At 40.5% G+C, this 17,867-nt stretch overlaps 1 protein-coding gene across 1 annotated transcript in view; it reads left to right on the forward strand.

Annotated features, from left to right (window-relative positions):
• Nucleotides 1-452: 452 nt before the first annotated feature.
• The window catches only part of ADAMTS19 (ADAM metallopeptidase with thrombospondin type 1 motif 19), a 160,896-nt gene continuing 143,481 nt past the window's right edge, over nt 453-17,867 (forward strand). Inside the window, exons 1-2 of the mRNA XM_086629295.1 lie at nt 453-537; nt 1,540-2,150. Coding sequence (XP_086485421.1) covers nt 453-537; nt 1,540-2,150 — 696 coding nt within the window. The remainder of the gene's footprint in view (nt 538-1,539; nt 2,151-17,867) is intronic.

Here is a 17,867-nt window from a genome sequence, read left to right on the forward strand (position 1 = left end):
TGGGATGGGGGGATGGGGGGGTGGAGGGAGCGGGGCCGCGCCGGGTGCCCGCCCGGGCGGGGCGTGGCAGGGCCGGGACGGGGCCGGCCGGGACGGAGCCCGGCGCGTCCCGCCCCGTGGGGGTGAGCGGCGGGCGGGGGCAGTGCGGTCGCAGCCGCCGGGGCGCAGCTGCCCGCCCGCCGCCGGGCGCTGTGTGCGCGCACGGGCCGCGCTCCTGCCTGCGCCCCCCCCCGCCCCCGGACACACACCCGCCGGGCGCTGCACGTCCAGCGCCGCCGGTGCTGCTCGCCCGCCCCGCCGGGACGCTGCAGTTTCCCCGCGGGCGACCAGGTGGCTGCGCTCCGCAGCGCTCCCCGCCCTGCACGGCACGGCACGGCACGGCACGGCTGGGCTCGGCTCGGCACGGCACGGCACGGCCCTCCCTGCCCTGCCTGCCGGCGTCTGGCGGGCCGATGGGGATGGGCGGGAGGATGCGCCTGAGCCGCGTCTGCTGCTTTTTCTACCAGCTGTGCGTGCTGTCAAGCGGGCTCGCCGCAGGTAAGTGCGCGCCTTCCGCGGGACGCGGCCGACCGCCGGGGCGGCCTCTGTGCCCCGTCGGCCGCCGGTAGCCGGTACCTGCCCGTGGTTAAGTGCCTTAACGGCTGTGCCCGTCCCCTGAAACCGATGGGTGGTCGGATAATGCATGCCTCCACTGTGAGGGTGCGTTGTAACGCGCTCGTCTGACGAGATACTAATTTTCGTACGCAGCCCTGTCATCCGGCTCGTGCTGTTCCTAGCGCGTGTAGGATGCATGTGTAAATAAAGCTGCCTTCTGTCTCAGGGTGGTGGAGATTGTGTGTGCTCATATGTTTATAAACATAACGCTGGTGTGCTGGGAATTTTGGTTAAATTGTGGTATGGTGTGTGCAATACGCAGGCATCGCTAATTAGTGATTATAAATCAGTTTGATTGTAATGATGATAACAGCACGTGCATGCATCTGCCACTGGTACGTGGACTCGCAAATGCGCGGCCGTGGGGTGCGTGTGCGTTTGACAGGACTTTTGAAATCATAGTGAGTCTTGCAAAACATGCTGAGATGAGCTTGAAATTTTCATTTTTTGTTTGGTTGTTCAGGTTTTCCCTGCTAAAATTACATTTTTTTTTTAGCTGTATGAAAAAGTTGCCACTTCGTCTAAATGACGAGAGGTTCGTGCAACTCCCCTCGCGCGGAAGCGGCGGTCGTGAAGAAGAACATCCCCAGCTGCTGGTGCAAACAAAGCTTCTGCCCAGCTCGAGCTCCAGCTCTCCCCCGATGTTTGCCAGGTCCCCGGTGTGTGCCGGAGCCCAGGGCGGGCACGGAGACGCCTAGCGGCTGGCAGGGTGGAAGGGCAGGGTGGAAGGGCCGAAGGGAGCCCGCCGGATTTCGGGGGGCATGCTGGGCGGGCTGGGAGGCGGAAGGAGCGTGTCGTGGAGGGGGGCACAGGGTAGGTTTGTGGCAGGCGGTGTGTGCTGCTGGGCGCTGCGCTCGTTTAAAGCATCTGCTGGCCTTCTCGCAGGTCTCCATGCCTCAGAAGAAACGGAGGAGTGGGAGATTGTCTTCCCTGCGCTGTGGAGCAGGGGCCAGCAGGAGCCGGCGGGTGGCAGCGGCGGTGGCGGGGGCTGCAGCGCCGACCCCAGCTGTGGGAACCGGAGCAGTCCCCTCAGCGCCCCGGTCACACCTAGCCCGGTGGCCGGCAGTTCCCGGGAGGTGCGTTCCGTCTCCTCCTCGGTGGAGGGGCAGGCGCAGGCTGTGGGAGAGGCGGCAGAGGAAGAGGACACTGAGGACGAGTATGAGTCTCTGGAGTTTTACCACTGGTCCCCTCAGCCCCAGGGGTCTGGTGCTGCCTCTCAGTTGCCACCACCACCATCCCCACCGCTGCCACCTCCAGCAGAGGATGGAGATGAGGTGCTGCTGAGGATCCCGGCTTTTGCTCGGGAGCTCTACCTGCTGCTCAAGAGGGACAGCCGCTTCCTGGCTCCTGGCTTTGCCGTGGAGGATCGGCTCAGGGGTGAGGGCAAAAGCCCACCTGGTGCTGCACAGTCGCAACCTGAGAGAGCTTGTTACTACAGTGGTGCTGTTCTCCGCTACCCAGGCTCCTTCGCCTCCTTCAGTACCTGTGGTGGATTGGTAAGATGACCTTGCATGCAGGGGTAGCACCAAGGTCTCCGTCCGAGCATCAGCTTCGTCTGCTGCTTTTCACTCCCATCCCTTTCCTGAGGTCTTCTTTCTTTTGTATCTTCTTGGGTCCTACCTCTGTACTTACCCGTATTTTCAACCACTTTGTGATTCATACATTTATGATCCTGTGCATAATTTTTCTCAAATCCTACTTCTGCCTTTATCCTATAAAGTTTTGATCTTCTTTGTCCTATTTCCAGTTACACTTTTGTCTCTCAGTCCCATACCTTTCTGTTTTTGGATCTCCTTTTTATTCTTATGCCATTCTTCAACTTTTCTCATCGCCATTCCAAATTTTATCTTGGTCTTCAATGTATGGCTGTAATTAGTTACCTCCATGCTCACTCTCCTTCCTTTTCAGTGTATTATCCTCTCTGCTTCAGTCTATCTGTAATTCATTTGTTCTTCGTTCCGATCCTATATTCTGAAGTTATCTTTCTCATCCGTGTTATGTTCCTTTTCTTCTACATCTCAGTTTTCAGACTGTTCTGTCTTTCCTAGTTCTACCAATATTTTACATCTGCTTTCTCATCTTCATTACTTCTTTTCTTTCATTCCTCTCATCCCTTTGGCCTCTCTTCTCTACCTCACAACTTTCCACGTTCCTATGACTACAGGTGAAGTTGGTTGGATTTGGGACTCCATACCCTTTTTTCCTTTCTGTTCCTCCATAGAAGTGCACAATGAGTGTGTTCTCAGCAGAAATGTTAATATGGTCAGACCTTTTGAATGGTTATTACTTCTGTGGCATACCTCTCTTATTTAAAACAAATTTCACCTGCCATAATTTCTATTGAATCAGTCATGATTTTTACTAGGTAAAGACCAGAATTGGGCACACTGACAGCAGCAGTGGTTATCCAGTGAGCTGCAATCCCAGGATACTTGGGGGTGGATGGAAAGAGTAGAAAGCAGCTGGGATGATGTAAAATGCTGGCAGGATTTAAAACAAAATCAATTATTACTACTATTATTCTCATTTTGGGCCTTTATATAGCATCATAAATGCATATGCCTGCGGTGCTTTACGGAATATAGAATACAAAAATGGTGCTAGGGAGAGTTAACACCATCATGACTCTGGGTTTTCTGAGTGGCTAGATGAGTGTAAATCACCTCAGTCACATGACATGTTTTCTTCTGTTTCTTTCCCATTTTGAAAATCTAACTCGTTCCATTGTTGATTCATGAAGATATGCCTGCCTGTTTTTATTTGCCTGGTCATGAAGTGAAACTAGGTAAAATGTGGAAATTTTGACTGCATATTCATTTGCCTGTTTGGACGTATTCAAAACTCAAACTGAAAGTGGTAGAGAGGGAACATATGTGGATTGACACCAAATAAAATATTTGCCTGCACTCCTGCAAAGCGAAACCGCCAAGTTTCACACAGCTCTAAGTGGTTGGCATCTAGTTGTTGACATTTTTGTCAGATTTTCCAAAGCATGGTAACAGAATTAATTGTGGAAAAGAATATTGAAAGTCAACTGGAAGTGGCTTGAAAGCAATCAGGTAAAGGATTTTTATGTTTTGGAAAAGTGTTCGACTTCTGTACTCCTTGTTCTTAGAATTTTGCTTCCTTCTACATTGCGTATAGGTAAAATTAGGTTACAGAAAGTCTTTGCGAAGAAATTATTAGAGATACTTGCCACCAATGTCTGCTCAAAAGTGATGTGCATCATTGGATATCCGTAATTCCTATGACTTGATTTATAAATTGAAATTCATTGTTTAAATAGGCTCTAGTTCCCTAGAAGCCCCATTAGTAATTCATGATTCAGTCAGACTTTCCCTAGTAGTACCAGCTTACTCCCAGCCTACTGCTGCTGTCTAAGCATGCATGTGCCCAGATCATGTTCCCCATTCAGAAAGCTGCAGCTGAAATATAGACTATTCTATATATCTCAAATAAAATTGGAAACTCCTGTTGATGTTGACTGATGTTGTCATGATCCTCAACTGCATAGTCTTGTTTGCAGTGAAATAGTTAAGCAGCTGTTCTTCCTGAGAGTGTTGCTGCGTCAGACACATAGTTAAAAAAAAAATTGCACAGTGCTATTATGTCAAAGTTGTCATAACAAATCTTAAGTTATTTGTCATTCTTTATTCAGTCATTGCTTCGGCTCTATTACATATGTAAGTTGCTCTGTTTCCAAGAGTCTTGAAAAAACATCATACATACATAGCATATTCCACCCCGTTTCCTCTAGGCCTTGCCCTGAAAAAAGAGCCAAGCAATATTTCAGACTACATTTTCTAAGATGTAAAAATCCATTGAAACTTGAACCTACAAATTTTTTATTGTAGTTACCCCAATTAAAATTTATTATTTTAATTTTAAATATAAAGAAATTTCAGAGAAAATGTGGTATGAATGTCTTAGATATACTTCCATTTCAAAGCCTTGCATCTGTGGGTTAGGATTACTAGGCTGCATACACTTTGGAAAGCCAAACAAGTGGGCTGTAAGTCCCTTAATATGCAGCTTAGATTCCACTCAGCAATTTTTCTTTTCAATGTGAAATAAAGCATCTCTGTCTAACAAAAAAACTTCCACCATTCTGCTCTTCAGATAGTAGCCTTTTAGTGAATCTCTTCATTCACTGAGGAGACTGACAGATAACAGTGATTTTGCTATACAGGAGGAAGGATGAAGAAAAGGCAATACAAAACGTTTGGCCATCATGTTCAGGGAAGGTGGTAGATGCAGTACGGGTTTGCGGCCGATGCTGTAGGGCTAGTTTTGTGAAGAGATACTGGATCTTCAATGAAATGAAAAAAAAGGCCTTGCATGAAATTGTTGTGCTATCCAGGTTAGGATGTTGGTGTTAATTCTAACTTCTCAAGGCGTGGGGAGACTTGACATGCCAGTGACACTCAGGAAATTGAAAAAATGTCTACGTAGAAGTCTTAACTGCTCCTTCAATAGGCAGAAAGACAGAAGAATATTGTCACAAATGTAAGGCACCTTATCTCCTTGAAGCGAGATTTAGATGCTTTTTGAGTAGTTCACTTGTTGTGGTTGGGTAAAGCATATAACATACAACACAATATTAAAGCTTCTCCGTATTTCTTATTTCACAGTTCTTGAGAGCTTCGGTAGTGTGTTTTTTCTTGAACTGTTCATCAAAAACCAGTATGGAGGAGTGATAATAATGGGGTTCGTAACATATGTTGTTAGTCATGTGAATATACAAGGGAAAAATGAGAGCTGTACTCCCAGATAATTAGTAAACAAATTCTGACTGCCAGCGTTGGCTTCATTTGGCAACCTATCTTGACAAATGAAGGAAACGTAACTCAGAGGGTATTTTCTAATCAAACTAAGGACTGGAGATATGCATGAATCATCTACAGATTCCATCACCATAACCTTGGTGTAGTGTCGGAGCTTACATGATCAGTGGTGACAGCCCTATCCAACTCCTTGGTAAAACACTTGTGGATTCTTACATCCTTTTGTAGCTCAATGGGATTTGCTCTGAGTATGTTTTGGCATTCTGCGCTGGTGCTTGCAGGAAGCTTAATAAGGAGATGTTTCCAAGAATTCTTCATCTGTATGCTGACTGCCTACTAGTTGTTCATCGTTAGCCAAATACCAGGATGTAAGCAGTCCTGCTGATGCCAATGAGACTGCTCTTCTGAAAGTGATGAATTGCAGAGCTAGACCATTAATTATTTAGATGGTCATTTCTGCTGCTTGCTTGTGTTTTGCCATAATATTTGAAATAAGAAAAAAAAAAGCATGTCAAGTGTTGTTGAAAAGTTTTATTTGTAACTGGTAATAAATAACTTACAACTGGTAGTTGTTTTAGAGCATGCTGTAGGAGAAACTCACTGTGGACTTAGAAGAAATCTGGCTACTGGTTCTTTACCAACGATCTGCTCTGCTGCTGGCATGGAAGCTGAGGTAGTCTCACTGCATTTCCCCAAAGAGAGCTGTAAACATGGCAGATGTGTGCTTTAGCCTCTACTCCTTTGGTTTCATAAAGAGAGGCATTTAATGTCATTTTTTCTCAGCACTGAATTGCTTAGGTGGTGTTCTGTAGCTACGTGGTGACATGCAGAGGTTTTCCCAATGTTTCTTCTTTTTAGCTGAAGCAGTCTGCAGTAGAGAACAGCTAGGTAGGGAAAGGATTTGAGTCTTGTACCTAAAACAGTAGGATATATTTAGACTGTTAGGAAGTGCAAACAGGAGCAAATGTATACACAGAGGATGGACGGGAGGATGCAGCTCCGTAGAGCTGTGCTGTTCATCGCAGCACTTCTCAGGTTGTCTGACAGGACATGTGTGAGGATCTGCCCTAGCAGACAGCATTGCCAGCTGGTTCCATTCACTGGAGAGAAGCTTTGAAATTCATCTGTGTGGTTTTCTATTTTCACTGGATATTAAGAATGTGAAATGGTCAATGGCATATTTATAGTTCTCTAAACACCTGAAGAGTCAGCATCAAATTCTATTTCCAATGGAAATTAATGTGTGTTTTCCCAGTAACTTGAGTTGGAGCAAGTCTCAACACATCTCCAATCCAATCCAGGGAAGAGCTCTTGAGAGAGAAGCATATAGTGCTTTTATTAGTCTTCATTGCCATTAGCAAGCAGGTATTTAAAAGTCTGATCAATAGTTTATAGACAAGTAGCCACAGATTTACTCCAGCTGTTACACATACATTTAAAGAGCACTTTTCAAAGCAATGCTGCCAGCATCAGCGAAACAATGGATGTCAGTAGTTCTGTGTCATGCAGAGATGTGCCATATATCAGTGGACAGCAATATTGTAGCAAATACTTCCGATGGTAATGTCCGACTTCTACGATAAAACTGAATTAAATTAGGATGTGAAAAACACTATGTGCTGCCTTGAGCTAATGGAATCCTCATATGGTACTTCAGTAAGATTTAAAAAAAGCCTGAAGCCCCTTTACAGGAAGTGTATGATTTTTTTTATTTCTGACACAAATTGTGTTTTGAAGATTAGTGCTATTAACTAGTAAGTACTAGTAACTTACTAGCTACTAATAAGTATAATTTACATTATAAAGCTGCTACAAAACTGGAATTTTATATTGTGTACGTATCCATGGAGGATAGTCTGACTTTACAGATTGTCTCATAACATGCAGAATGAAATTGTAATATAACAGTAGTAATAAAATAAAAAATACTTCCTGTATTCCTGAAATTCTGCACACAGTCACTTTTGAGCCTGAGAGAAGGCTGAATCCTTGTTCTGACATCTTTCCTCCTAGACAAGGATATTAACCACTGTGTTTTCACATTTTTATATGGGAAAACTCCCAAAGAATATAGTTCTTAGTTAAACTCTCTAGTGATTCCTACAACAGGCGTAGTGTCTGACATGGCATGGATACTTAAATTTTTGGACAACTTGGGCAGTTTTGGAGATCTGTACTGATCGTCTACCTTTTAGTTGCACAGCTTCTTTCAGTGGCAATGCAATACTTAACCTGCTGCAACTCTGTCGTGGGTTAGGCTGCTCCAGCAACCGAACCCCCCCACACAGCTGGTCACTCACCCGCCCCCACCCTCAGGAATGAGGGAGAGAATTAAAGGAGAAACGGGAAACCCGTGGGTTGGGATAAGAACAATTTAATACAGATGATTTAATACACAGTGTAGATGCTCACCACCCCCTCTTATCCGCAGCCCGTCTTGTCCCGAAGCTGCAATCCCAGATGAACGCGAGGCCCCGAAATAGAGAGGGGCAGAGAGAGAGAGGGAGTACTCTGAAAGTGGGAGTACTGGGAGAGAGAGAGAAAAAAAAAGGCAATTTTTTTTTGCAAAAGCGCAGCAAGCGCAAAAGAGCAAAAGCGGCAAAAGAGCCAAAGCACAAAAGCCCTTCTTTCCAGCTGACCCTCACTTTTATACTGGGCATGAGGCTGCATGATATGGAATACTAGTTGGCCAGTTTGGCCCTCAATCTTAAGTTCCACCACAAATCACAAGGGGAATCGTGTCCCCCTTGTCCCAACTATGCTCCCCCCTTTATCCCACCGTGTTTCTGCACTCCGGCACACTGAAAAGTCCTTGGAGTTTCATGTCCAACCACAAACATCAACTTGCTATCAACATTCTTCTCAGAGCGAGCCTCTGAGTAAAACCAAAACACGGAGCTCTTCTAGCTGCTAAAAAGAAGAGCTAACTCTGTCCCAGCTAAAACCAGGACAAACTCCTTTCCTGGCATAGGGTCAGACTGATTGGGAACACATAGATTGTTTGCATTGAGCGCAAGTAGTAAGCCTGACCTTTTCTGTGCAGCGCACATGCAAGGTAAATCCTGGCTTTTGTGAGCATCCCTGCTTTTGTGGGGCTTTTGGAGCAGGTGGTCAGGAGCAACTCATGGACTTCATAAATTGCCCTGGGAAGCTGTGCTATTACGGGTTGTGAGCTCCTGGTGTAAGACTCTTAATGACCTCCTGGGTCTGAGACTTCTTAAATAGACTTCTTGGCTTTGAGCAAGCTGGAGAGCGACTACCCCATTATACATCCTGGACTATATAGTACTAACATACAAGCCTGAAATGGGTTAAATAGCAAGCGTCTTCTCAGCTGAAAGTAGTACCCCGCCTCCTCACTTCAGTGATGCCGCAGTTACACATTGGTATTGAGTAACTTCCAGACCAGATGCTTTTCCAAAAGAAATGGGAGGCAATTACAATTCTTTTGTGCTGAGGGTAAGCATTAGAAAACAGTGATCACCAACAATTTCTCATGAAGGGGGAAAGAAAAAAGATTGTTAGCAATATTCATGGTCCATTTGATACATACAGGCGAAAGTTTGGCATTGCAGAAGGAGGATTATAAAACTAAATAGGATTATCCTTAAAGGCTGCCAGGATGAAATGAAGTACACACTCCCTCCTTCTATAGACCCAGCTTCCTTAGATGAAAGAGAGGACAAACAGAAGCAGTAAAATGTGTTTAGATCCTCTCCTTCTAAAAACTAGGGCTGACTCCAGGCAGAAAGATCTGGGGAATCACAGGTGGGTGTTTTGGAGGCTTTTTCAGTTACCTATTTAGAATGTTAAACTCTCTCTTAGCGCTCAGTCTGCCTACTGTTGCATTGTGAGTTTGTTAAAGAAGTGAAACTTTGCTGAGAGGGACAGAAATAAACATGTGAATGAGTATACTCTGTGAGAGTATCTTACTGATGCGTTACAGGTTCACCAAGTTTTGCTTTGTTGACTGTAACATACGCCTTGTTTGTGTTTTAAACGTCTTTAAATGAGCGATATAAAATTTGTCATCAGTAGAAGTAGGTGGGCGAGGTAGGGCGTGAGTGGAAATGTCTGCCCTGAAGAGAAATCAGCTTTGCTCTGTTACTAAAGTGGGTTCCTTTGCAGAAAAAGCAGAAGCACCCCTGGGAAAATAAAGTGTTGGCCTAAAATTTAGGCTTCCCACCTTTGTGTAAGGTAGAAGAACCCATGAGATGAGGTGGTGCTTCTGGGAGAATACCCATACCCATGTATATGTTGAATCTGAGCCAGCTTGTTCCTCCTGGATTTAAGTGGCAGTGGATCGTGGGAGAGAGGAGGGCAGCCAGGCTTCTAGGAAGTCTGGTCTCCAACAGGATGAAACAAGTTGTTTACATGAGGCTACTTTGGCATGCTTGGGCACAGATGCATGTTCCTCCAGCATAGATTTATCTGCTATTTTTGTTAATCTCTCTTATATCAAAATCTCTTCATTTAATCTCACCTTAAACATCTAATGAAGCACAACTGAAAACACATAGAGAAGCCAGAGAAAATTAAAATCAAAAAAGTGACTATGGCCAGCTTGAATAACCAGCATACATGTACAACCAAAGCACTGTTAACAAACGTTGCTTTATCCTACCTGAACAGCAAGTTAATTAAAACCCAGAACTATTAAATACGGTTCGTTTTTATGTTTTCATAAAGTAAAGGAGTACTGGAGATGATTTCCCTTTAAATGTTTGTTTAGTGTCATTGTGAACCATAAACCAACGAAGATCTATGTAAAGATAAAGGACTAAAACCTCTTTGTTTCTGCTTTTCTTCTTGACCTCCAATGCTCCAGTCTTTTGCTATTCATCTTTGCCTTTCTGGATGAAGGATCATCTGGTTGGATATTTGTTTTGTGTATCTGAGAACTCTTGCTAATTGGTAAGAAGTGTGAAGTTTTTTAAACATAGGAACAATAGTGTTAATGTAAAGCTGAAAAGTTTAGAAAATCAGTTTTGATTTAGGCTGAGACTATATTTGAACTATAATGATCTCTGTTTCCTTTAATATTAAACACTGTGGCATGATATGCAAGATGCTGGGCCAAGATGCCTCAGACCATGTGGTAATGATTCCTTTCTCCTTCTAAGAGCTATCCTATAATCATGTAATCACTCCATCCTGAGACAGATTTGATTTGTGATTCCAATCCTGCTTATAATAGCCTGCTGTTCTCCTAAAGTGGTTAGTTTCATACAAATACTTCCTTTGCAAAATATACCCAAGCCATAATTAGGAATATGCTATCTCCAAAGTTGCTTTATTTAAAAAACCTGAGACTATTGTGAATTGCTCGAGATCTCCATCCATTATAATTAATAAATATAAAATTATCAAAGTTATTTTACAAGATACAGAAGTGAAATGGTATTTCAGAAAAACTGAGTTAAGTCTCTTAATGATTAAAGTTTTTGCATTAATTAAACTCATAAAGTTTTGACCCCCTAATTTGAAGGTAAGTGCTTTAAAAAGAAAAGACAGAGCACTGAGCTTCTGGTAGCTACAGCTGTTCAGGTTAGTAAAATTAACGTTTTCTCCAAGTCTCGTATCCCTGACTTTTATTCATATCTCATCAAATGTGCCGATTGTTTCTTCTGTAGCAAATGAACAAGAATTTTTGAACAAAACAAACGTTCTCTGTGTTGCAACCCTTGTAATTTTATTTTAAAAGCAGTGTTCTTTGCCTTTCTTTTTTAAAAGATTTCTTGGACCTGCAAGAATGGAGATTCTTTTTGGTAGTTAATGACGAGGGAAGAATAAGAACATCTGTGATTTCCAAGATTCCCGAAATAGGGAGGAAACAGTAGAAAGCATCAGGTGTGAGAGTCATCGCGGGTTTGATGGTGGGTCAGGATATTCAAGGAGAAGTCTGTGAAAATCGAGGTAGCATGCAAATGATGCACATCTCTTTTTGCTATGTGATGAAGAGAGCTACCAGGGCAGAAAGGGATGAGTTGAAGCCTTTTGGATTTGTGGGAGAATGAGATGTTTGCAGAAGGTCTTCTGTAGAGCATGTGCCTTTTTCCTTGGTTTACTCAGGTCTCTTACTCATGACTTCAGGAACACAGCATGAAGGTTGGTTGGTTGCTCCTTGTTTAGCAGAAGCAGCACTGTGATGGAAATAGCGTGAAATATGCTGAGCACATGCGTGTGCATGTTACATTGCATATCCAGCCAGTAGTTGGTCAAACTTCTGTAAACCAATGGACTAAAATACTTGATTTAAAATCAGATGTACATCTGCTATGCATTAGCAGTTCAGTTAACCTTTCATTGTTAACCTGTCATTGCCTGGACAATCTGGTCGTCTTGGTTATTTCTATTGCTTCTAATAATGTCATAAATAAGCAAAGAAGTATTATTTGGAAGGGAAAGAATGAAGAACATTTCTGATGTTAATTATAAAACAATGTATTTAGAATGATAAATCAATATCATAACGTTAGTTGCTAATAATACATGCATCTGCACGTAAGTGAATAGAAGTAAAATTTTCTGGAAGCCTGTGCTGTGAATGTTTTTCTTGGGTCTACCAGTACTTCAGTCAGAATTATTTTCTGAATGAGTTTTGCATCCAAAAATGTAGAAATGTGCCCAAAACCGACTTGTGAAGTGATTTAGTTTCTGTGTGATTGTCCTCCAAAAATTGCGTATGCTTGTTTTATGATCTCAGCTGCGCTACCTTAAGTTTTCGTTAGATGTCAGGAGTCTAACTGGGTCAATTCAGGTCAAACTTATTTAGATAGCAGTATGTTAAGGAAAATACAGGTATTTCTGCAGGTGATGTTAATTCAGCTGGGGACAAATTTTTATGATTCAGTACAGAGTAAATGTCTTGTTACATCCTTCTGGGCTTAAGGTGATGCTGTCTGGGAGAAGTGCGCAAGTAATGGCTAAAGCTGTTAAGAGTAATGCCACCTTTTATATAAAATCTTTACCTGTCCTTCAGATCTGCTTAAGCTTCTCAATGCTCTTTTTGTCAGTGAGAACACTGGTTCACCTGGTGTTCGGATTATAGCCTTGAAAATTCAGATGTAACTCTGCTTCAAGGCTGTTTATATGAAGTGCTTTGCTTTTCTTCTGAGGATGGGAGACAGGGAAAAAAAAGGACAGTAAGGGACAAAAACAAGCTGAATGCCTGTTATTCTGGGATACAGCAGTAGGTGAAGGATGAGTTCTTATTTTTGGTATGTGCAGGGAACATAAAGCCACATTTGTAAACATGTTCTCATTCTCAGGACTTAATATTTATTGTGGTGGTACTTAATTTGCTTTTTAAAATACTCTCTAAGCATAAAGCTGTCTGGATCTATGCTTCTGTCGTAAGCTCTGTGTGAAACAGGCAATTTTTTTAATCTTCTGAGAATTGACAAGCTTGTTGCAAGTTAGGGGATGGGAAATTGCTTAGGGGATTTTATGGTGATAGATCTGTTGGTGATAGATCCCCAAACTCTTTTGTCTCTCTATGACATAAATGGGCCCCAAAAATTTATTAAGTAGCATATGAGGGGAGTGAGGGAGTTAAAAGTAGAAGAGTGTTAATAGGCTAAAATTGATACAATTACGCATATATCAAACTTTGTTTTCCAATTTCTGGCCGATAGTCCTAGCATATGTACCTTTTTCTACCTGTTCGCTTGTTTCTTCTGTAATAACCTATCCAAGGAATCATAATGACAAAAGGTTCTTCTGTGTCCCTTTGGGGTTTTTTTGCTTCTGATAATAAATTATTTGCATTGGAAATAATGGAGAGAAATGATTCCTTCCTTTCTTATTTAATTTTAGGTGCTAAATCTTTGCCTGTTTCATGTAAACAAATATGTTTAAAAGTGCCCAGTCTGGTCACTGATGCTATTTGGTTCAAGATGCTAATATGAAAACTCCATTCTGCTCACCATTTGTATTCTTACATAAAATCAAGTTTCCTAGCTTTTTAAAAAAGGAAAAAAGGCTTCTTCCAAAATCTATTTTTTTTTTTTCATTTTAGTTATAATAATAGTTCTTGAAAAATAATTAGGTACTGTTCCTTCTTTCTTGAGGGTAGCAGAACCTTAGTTTCTATGTGCAACAAAAGGTGAATTAGTATTTTTTTCCTCAAAAAAGGGAAGGAGAATCTAGACTTAGGAGTTAAAAGCAAAAAACTATGCATAGTTTGGAAAAAAAATTTAGATATGAATTTCAGTTAGGAATGAGTCATAGAAGTATATGACTTCTATATATTTTCAACTTTTTTATGCAAGGTGAATCTAAATGGTAATAAATTGTGAGAGTCATATTTATTTCTCTTAAAGCTGCCACGTCTGGATTCATGTATTTCTAGATAGAGGTATAAAAAGCCTAAGCATAACTTTATTTTATAGATGGACTAACTTGATTTGTTGAATTATAGTTCTATGCCCATAAATATAATTTATTTTCCTTTCTTGAATTACTGTTTTCCACAGCTAGTAGTTTTGGCAAATTGTAGATTTGAATGAAACTGAGTTTCATGGAGTGTTGCCTTGAATTAAACAGTCTTTGAATGCAGTTTAGCTCCTCTCTCAGAAGAAAGCCAAAATAATGGAGTCATGGATAGATATTTCAATAAGGATTAGCAGAGATTAAATTTCTCTATGGGCAATCGTGGGCGAGTTTTGGAGCTGTGCCCCATCCCTCTGTGGCTACAATGAAAGCACATGGGTTTGAACAATGGTAGCTCATTGGTATGCACTATTTGAGTGTTTTACACGGATGAATCAATTTAAACTTGGATCTCTTGTATTGGTCTTTTTGGTACTAGTCTTGGTGTTTTATCTAATGTAGGTTGATACTCTGTTTAAATCTTCTGCATGGAACTCAGTGTAGAATGCTTTGTGCTCATCCTTTGTGTACTATTACTTTTTTGCCTGCATAAAATAACATTGCAGATTCTGATGGGATTAAATCTGGGCTTGCATTAAAGAAATGGGGTTACTGCAGTTTGATTAGCTAACGGTACAGCAGTTTGATTCATACTCCTAAAGAGCGGTTTTTAGTCTTACCACAAGAAGTGCTGAGGTTGCTTATATTACAACAAAATGCTCTAAAGAAACACATCTTTACAAGCGCTGAGTCTTTAATTACAAGGATTTTTTCCATAGATTATATATTTCCATAGGTGTTGCTTTTTCTAGGGCTAGTCATGTTTAGCTATGCAAAGGGTCTTTCTTACACAATATTAATAATTACTGAAATGTTGTTATCTAATAAATGATCTAGAATATCACTAAAACAGTTCATCGTAAAGAATTTTTAACTTAAATTTTATGGAATTAAGTTTTTTAAATCCTGACTTACTTTAGAGAAGCTGTGGTATTTATTCTGTAAGAGGGGAAAGGGGATATGGATGAGGTTGTGAATTTATTGATTTTTTTTTAGTAGTCAATCAGTGGAGGTATTCCATGTCATATAGCGTGTACTTGATGAGAAAAACCAGGTGATTGTTAACATCATGCATCACCCAGTCATGACAAGATGATAGACATAATTTACAAGTTAGTTGGCTGTTCTAAAAATGGATTTTTATGCCAGTTCTGCTTTGAATTGTGCAAATAAAGGCCAGTGTCATGCTTGTTCAGATCTTAGTTTTCAGTTCGATTGTAGTTTATTTTATTGGTCTGTATTAGTTGTCCATGGTTAGTTGAGCATGTTGCTCCCGCATACTTTTTGAAGCAAAATGAAATAAGGCTTCCCAGAACATTTCAGACAACAGACAAGAAGCGTCTTTATTCATTAGTCAGTTGGTGCATGCACCCACAGTGAAGCTGAAGTCATGTAACCATGAAAAACATCTGTTTAATGTATGATTGTGTGGGGGACAAAATGAACATCTTTGTCCATAGGGCTCAAATGTTTGATATCTTTGAGTTTTATCCTTTGGTTTAGCAGCCTTGGTAGTTGGTTAATGCTTCCTTTTGTAATGGTAGTTACTTCCTTTAGTTCTTTCCAAAACTGCTTGAATTACGGTCAGCTCTAATCCTTGTGTTTTTAATGAACCAAACTGAAGGCATGGCCCTTGTGAGTTGCTGTACTATTACTATGTCTTCCAGCTTCTTGAAACATAGGCCTACATCAAAATGAGAACTCATAAAAATAAAAAAGTAATTCTCTAGCCTACATAAGGACAGATCAAAATATGAAACCTGAAGGCCAAAGTGCTAGGAGACCACTGAAAGAACTTCTTTACAAAAACAAAGGTTCTGATTGTGGTTGACCATTTAGAGCTGTGAGTACAGAAAGTTTGTGTTCTCTTAGTAGAATAATAAATTCAATTTTAGTTAAATTTTTTTCTGATTAATAGTATTTTTTCGTGCCAGTGAAGAGGAGTAAGCTAAGTGGCCAGTTCATTACATTTGCACAGATGTTGCCTTCTAGTTTCCTTCTCTTTACTAGCTCTAGCTCAATTTCTTAATTCTTCTTTATAAAAATAAATTAATTTTGTATCATAAAGATATAGGCGGTGAATTTTACTACATACCATAAAAGCAGAATCTTAATTATATAACATAACTTTATATTTACTATTACAGCACTACCATTGGCCTAAATTGATACGGAATCAGATCTAGATCTGCTTATGGTATACACAGAGAGGGTGGAATACTGTATCTTGCTTTATTGAGCACATATTGACCAGAGCAGATTGAAAGTTTCGAGGGTTGGGTCCATGAAATGATTTTTCCATAACAACAACCACATTTGTGTTCCCTTTTAGCATTCTAAAATTGAGAAAATTTCTTCTGATCTTAATTATAATGTGATTACCCTGTTATTGTAGAATCAAGGCTTGATGATACCAGGGCTATGATGATAGTTGACATAAACACAGAAGTTTTGAAAGAGACATAGGATGGTCTTTAGTGACATTATTCTTAAAATATCATAAATACTTAATGTTAGGCAAAGTTTCTAAGCAAAAGAGACCTATTTTATTAATTCAGCTTAATTGGAATGTCATTGGAATGAAGAGATAATCTTTTAGGCTTTCTAGCCCTTCCTGAGAGCTTCTCTGTAATAGAAACAAAAATACTTGAGAGATAAGAATATAGTAATCAGTTCGACTTTCTGAGATAAAGAGTAGGAGCTACTAAGTGAAAGGAGAAATGATCAGAGAGAGGTGAGTAATTTGGTGGGTATAAAATAGCTTTTGTGATATAATCATGGTTGCCATAAAATCTGTATTGTTTTATGCATCTAAGGTTGAAAATACCGTATTTGTTTTCTTAAGGATTGCAGAGCGTTCCTTGTGTGCAATTACGGATATTCAGCACATTCAATAGTTGCACCACTGATGAAGTCTGGCTTGCCAATAGCTGTCTCTGTTCTTAGCAATATTAGTCAATCCTTTCATAATTACCTGAAGCAAATGCATACAATACAGTTTTTGAATTTAAGTTAGTTTCAAAATCAAGTGCTTTCAGTATGTCTTTAACCCAATGTGTCTTGAAAATAGTTTTTAAATTGACTGTCACATACGTAATGTAAAATTTGTCTTCCCATTTCAGCAATGGCTTGTAGCACTTGGATCAGAAATGCTAATTTGATTTTAAAATTTTATAAAATGAAGTCACCTGTGCTAAGAGTAGTAGACTTTCTGTACCTCATAAACTTCCAGAGTGCTGCATAAGGAAAAGAAATAAAAACATGTCTGTGGTAAGTCTGTATTTCTTGGTTTGTAGTTTCTGAGTATGAATCTTTAGGTGTTAATAATTTTGAATTTATGTTTTTAAAGATATAACCTGTGGAATACTTTTCTTGAGTGAACATGAAACTGCGTATGTGAAAGAATATGGAATTTCACATACTGCAAATTCAAAAGTCCAGATCATCTCTATATTCTATAGTCTCTGTCTCCCCTCTCTCCTTTTCCCTGGCTTTGTTTAAAGCCTAAACACTTGATAAAGTAATAGATGTATAGCTGTGGAGAATATGTATTTAGAATATGGGTAGCTGCAATTTAGTAAAAAAATATGTTTCTTTACACAGTAATTTTAGCTGTGTAACATAGCAACAGGAAAAAAAGAAGCATTTAGAGTATTTATGCTTCTTTCAAACATTTTTCATGTATGTATGTTTGCATGCAACTGCAATTGTTTTTTTCTAGATGTTTCAATTGAAAGCTAGGCTTAAACTGTGGTTTATGTCAAAATTTTAAAATATAGCCACTATTTTTATATGTGTCATATTATTAATATTTAACATATACGTATGCACTCCCCAAACTGAATGCTGGTTAAGAATACATGAGCATAAATATCTTGGCCAAATTTATATTGCAAGTCAGTGACAGAACAAGATTAGAACTCAAAACTTTAAACAAAGGCAGAGAAAAAGTAAATAATGGAATTGGACTAGAATTTACAGATCAGGACAGTGTCA

Source organism: Tauraco erythrolophus, chromosome Z, assembly GCF_009769465.1.
Source record: "Tauraco erythrolophus isolate bTauEry1 chromosome Z, bTauEry1.pri, whole genome shotgun sequence".
NCBI lineage: Eukaryota > Metazoa > Chordata > Aves > Musophagiformes > Musophagidae > Tauraco > Tauraco erythrolophus.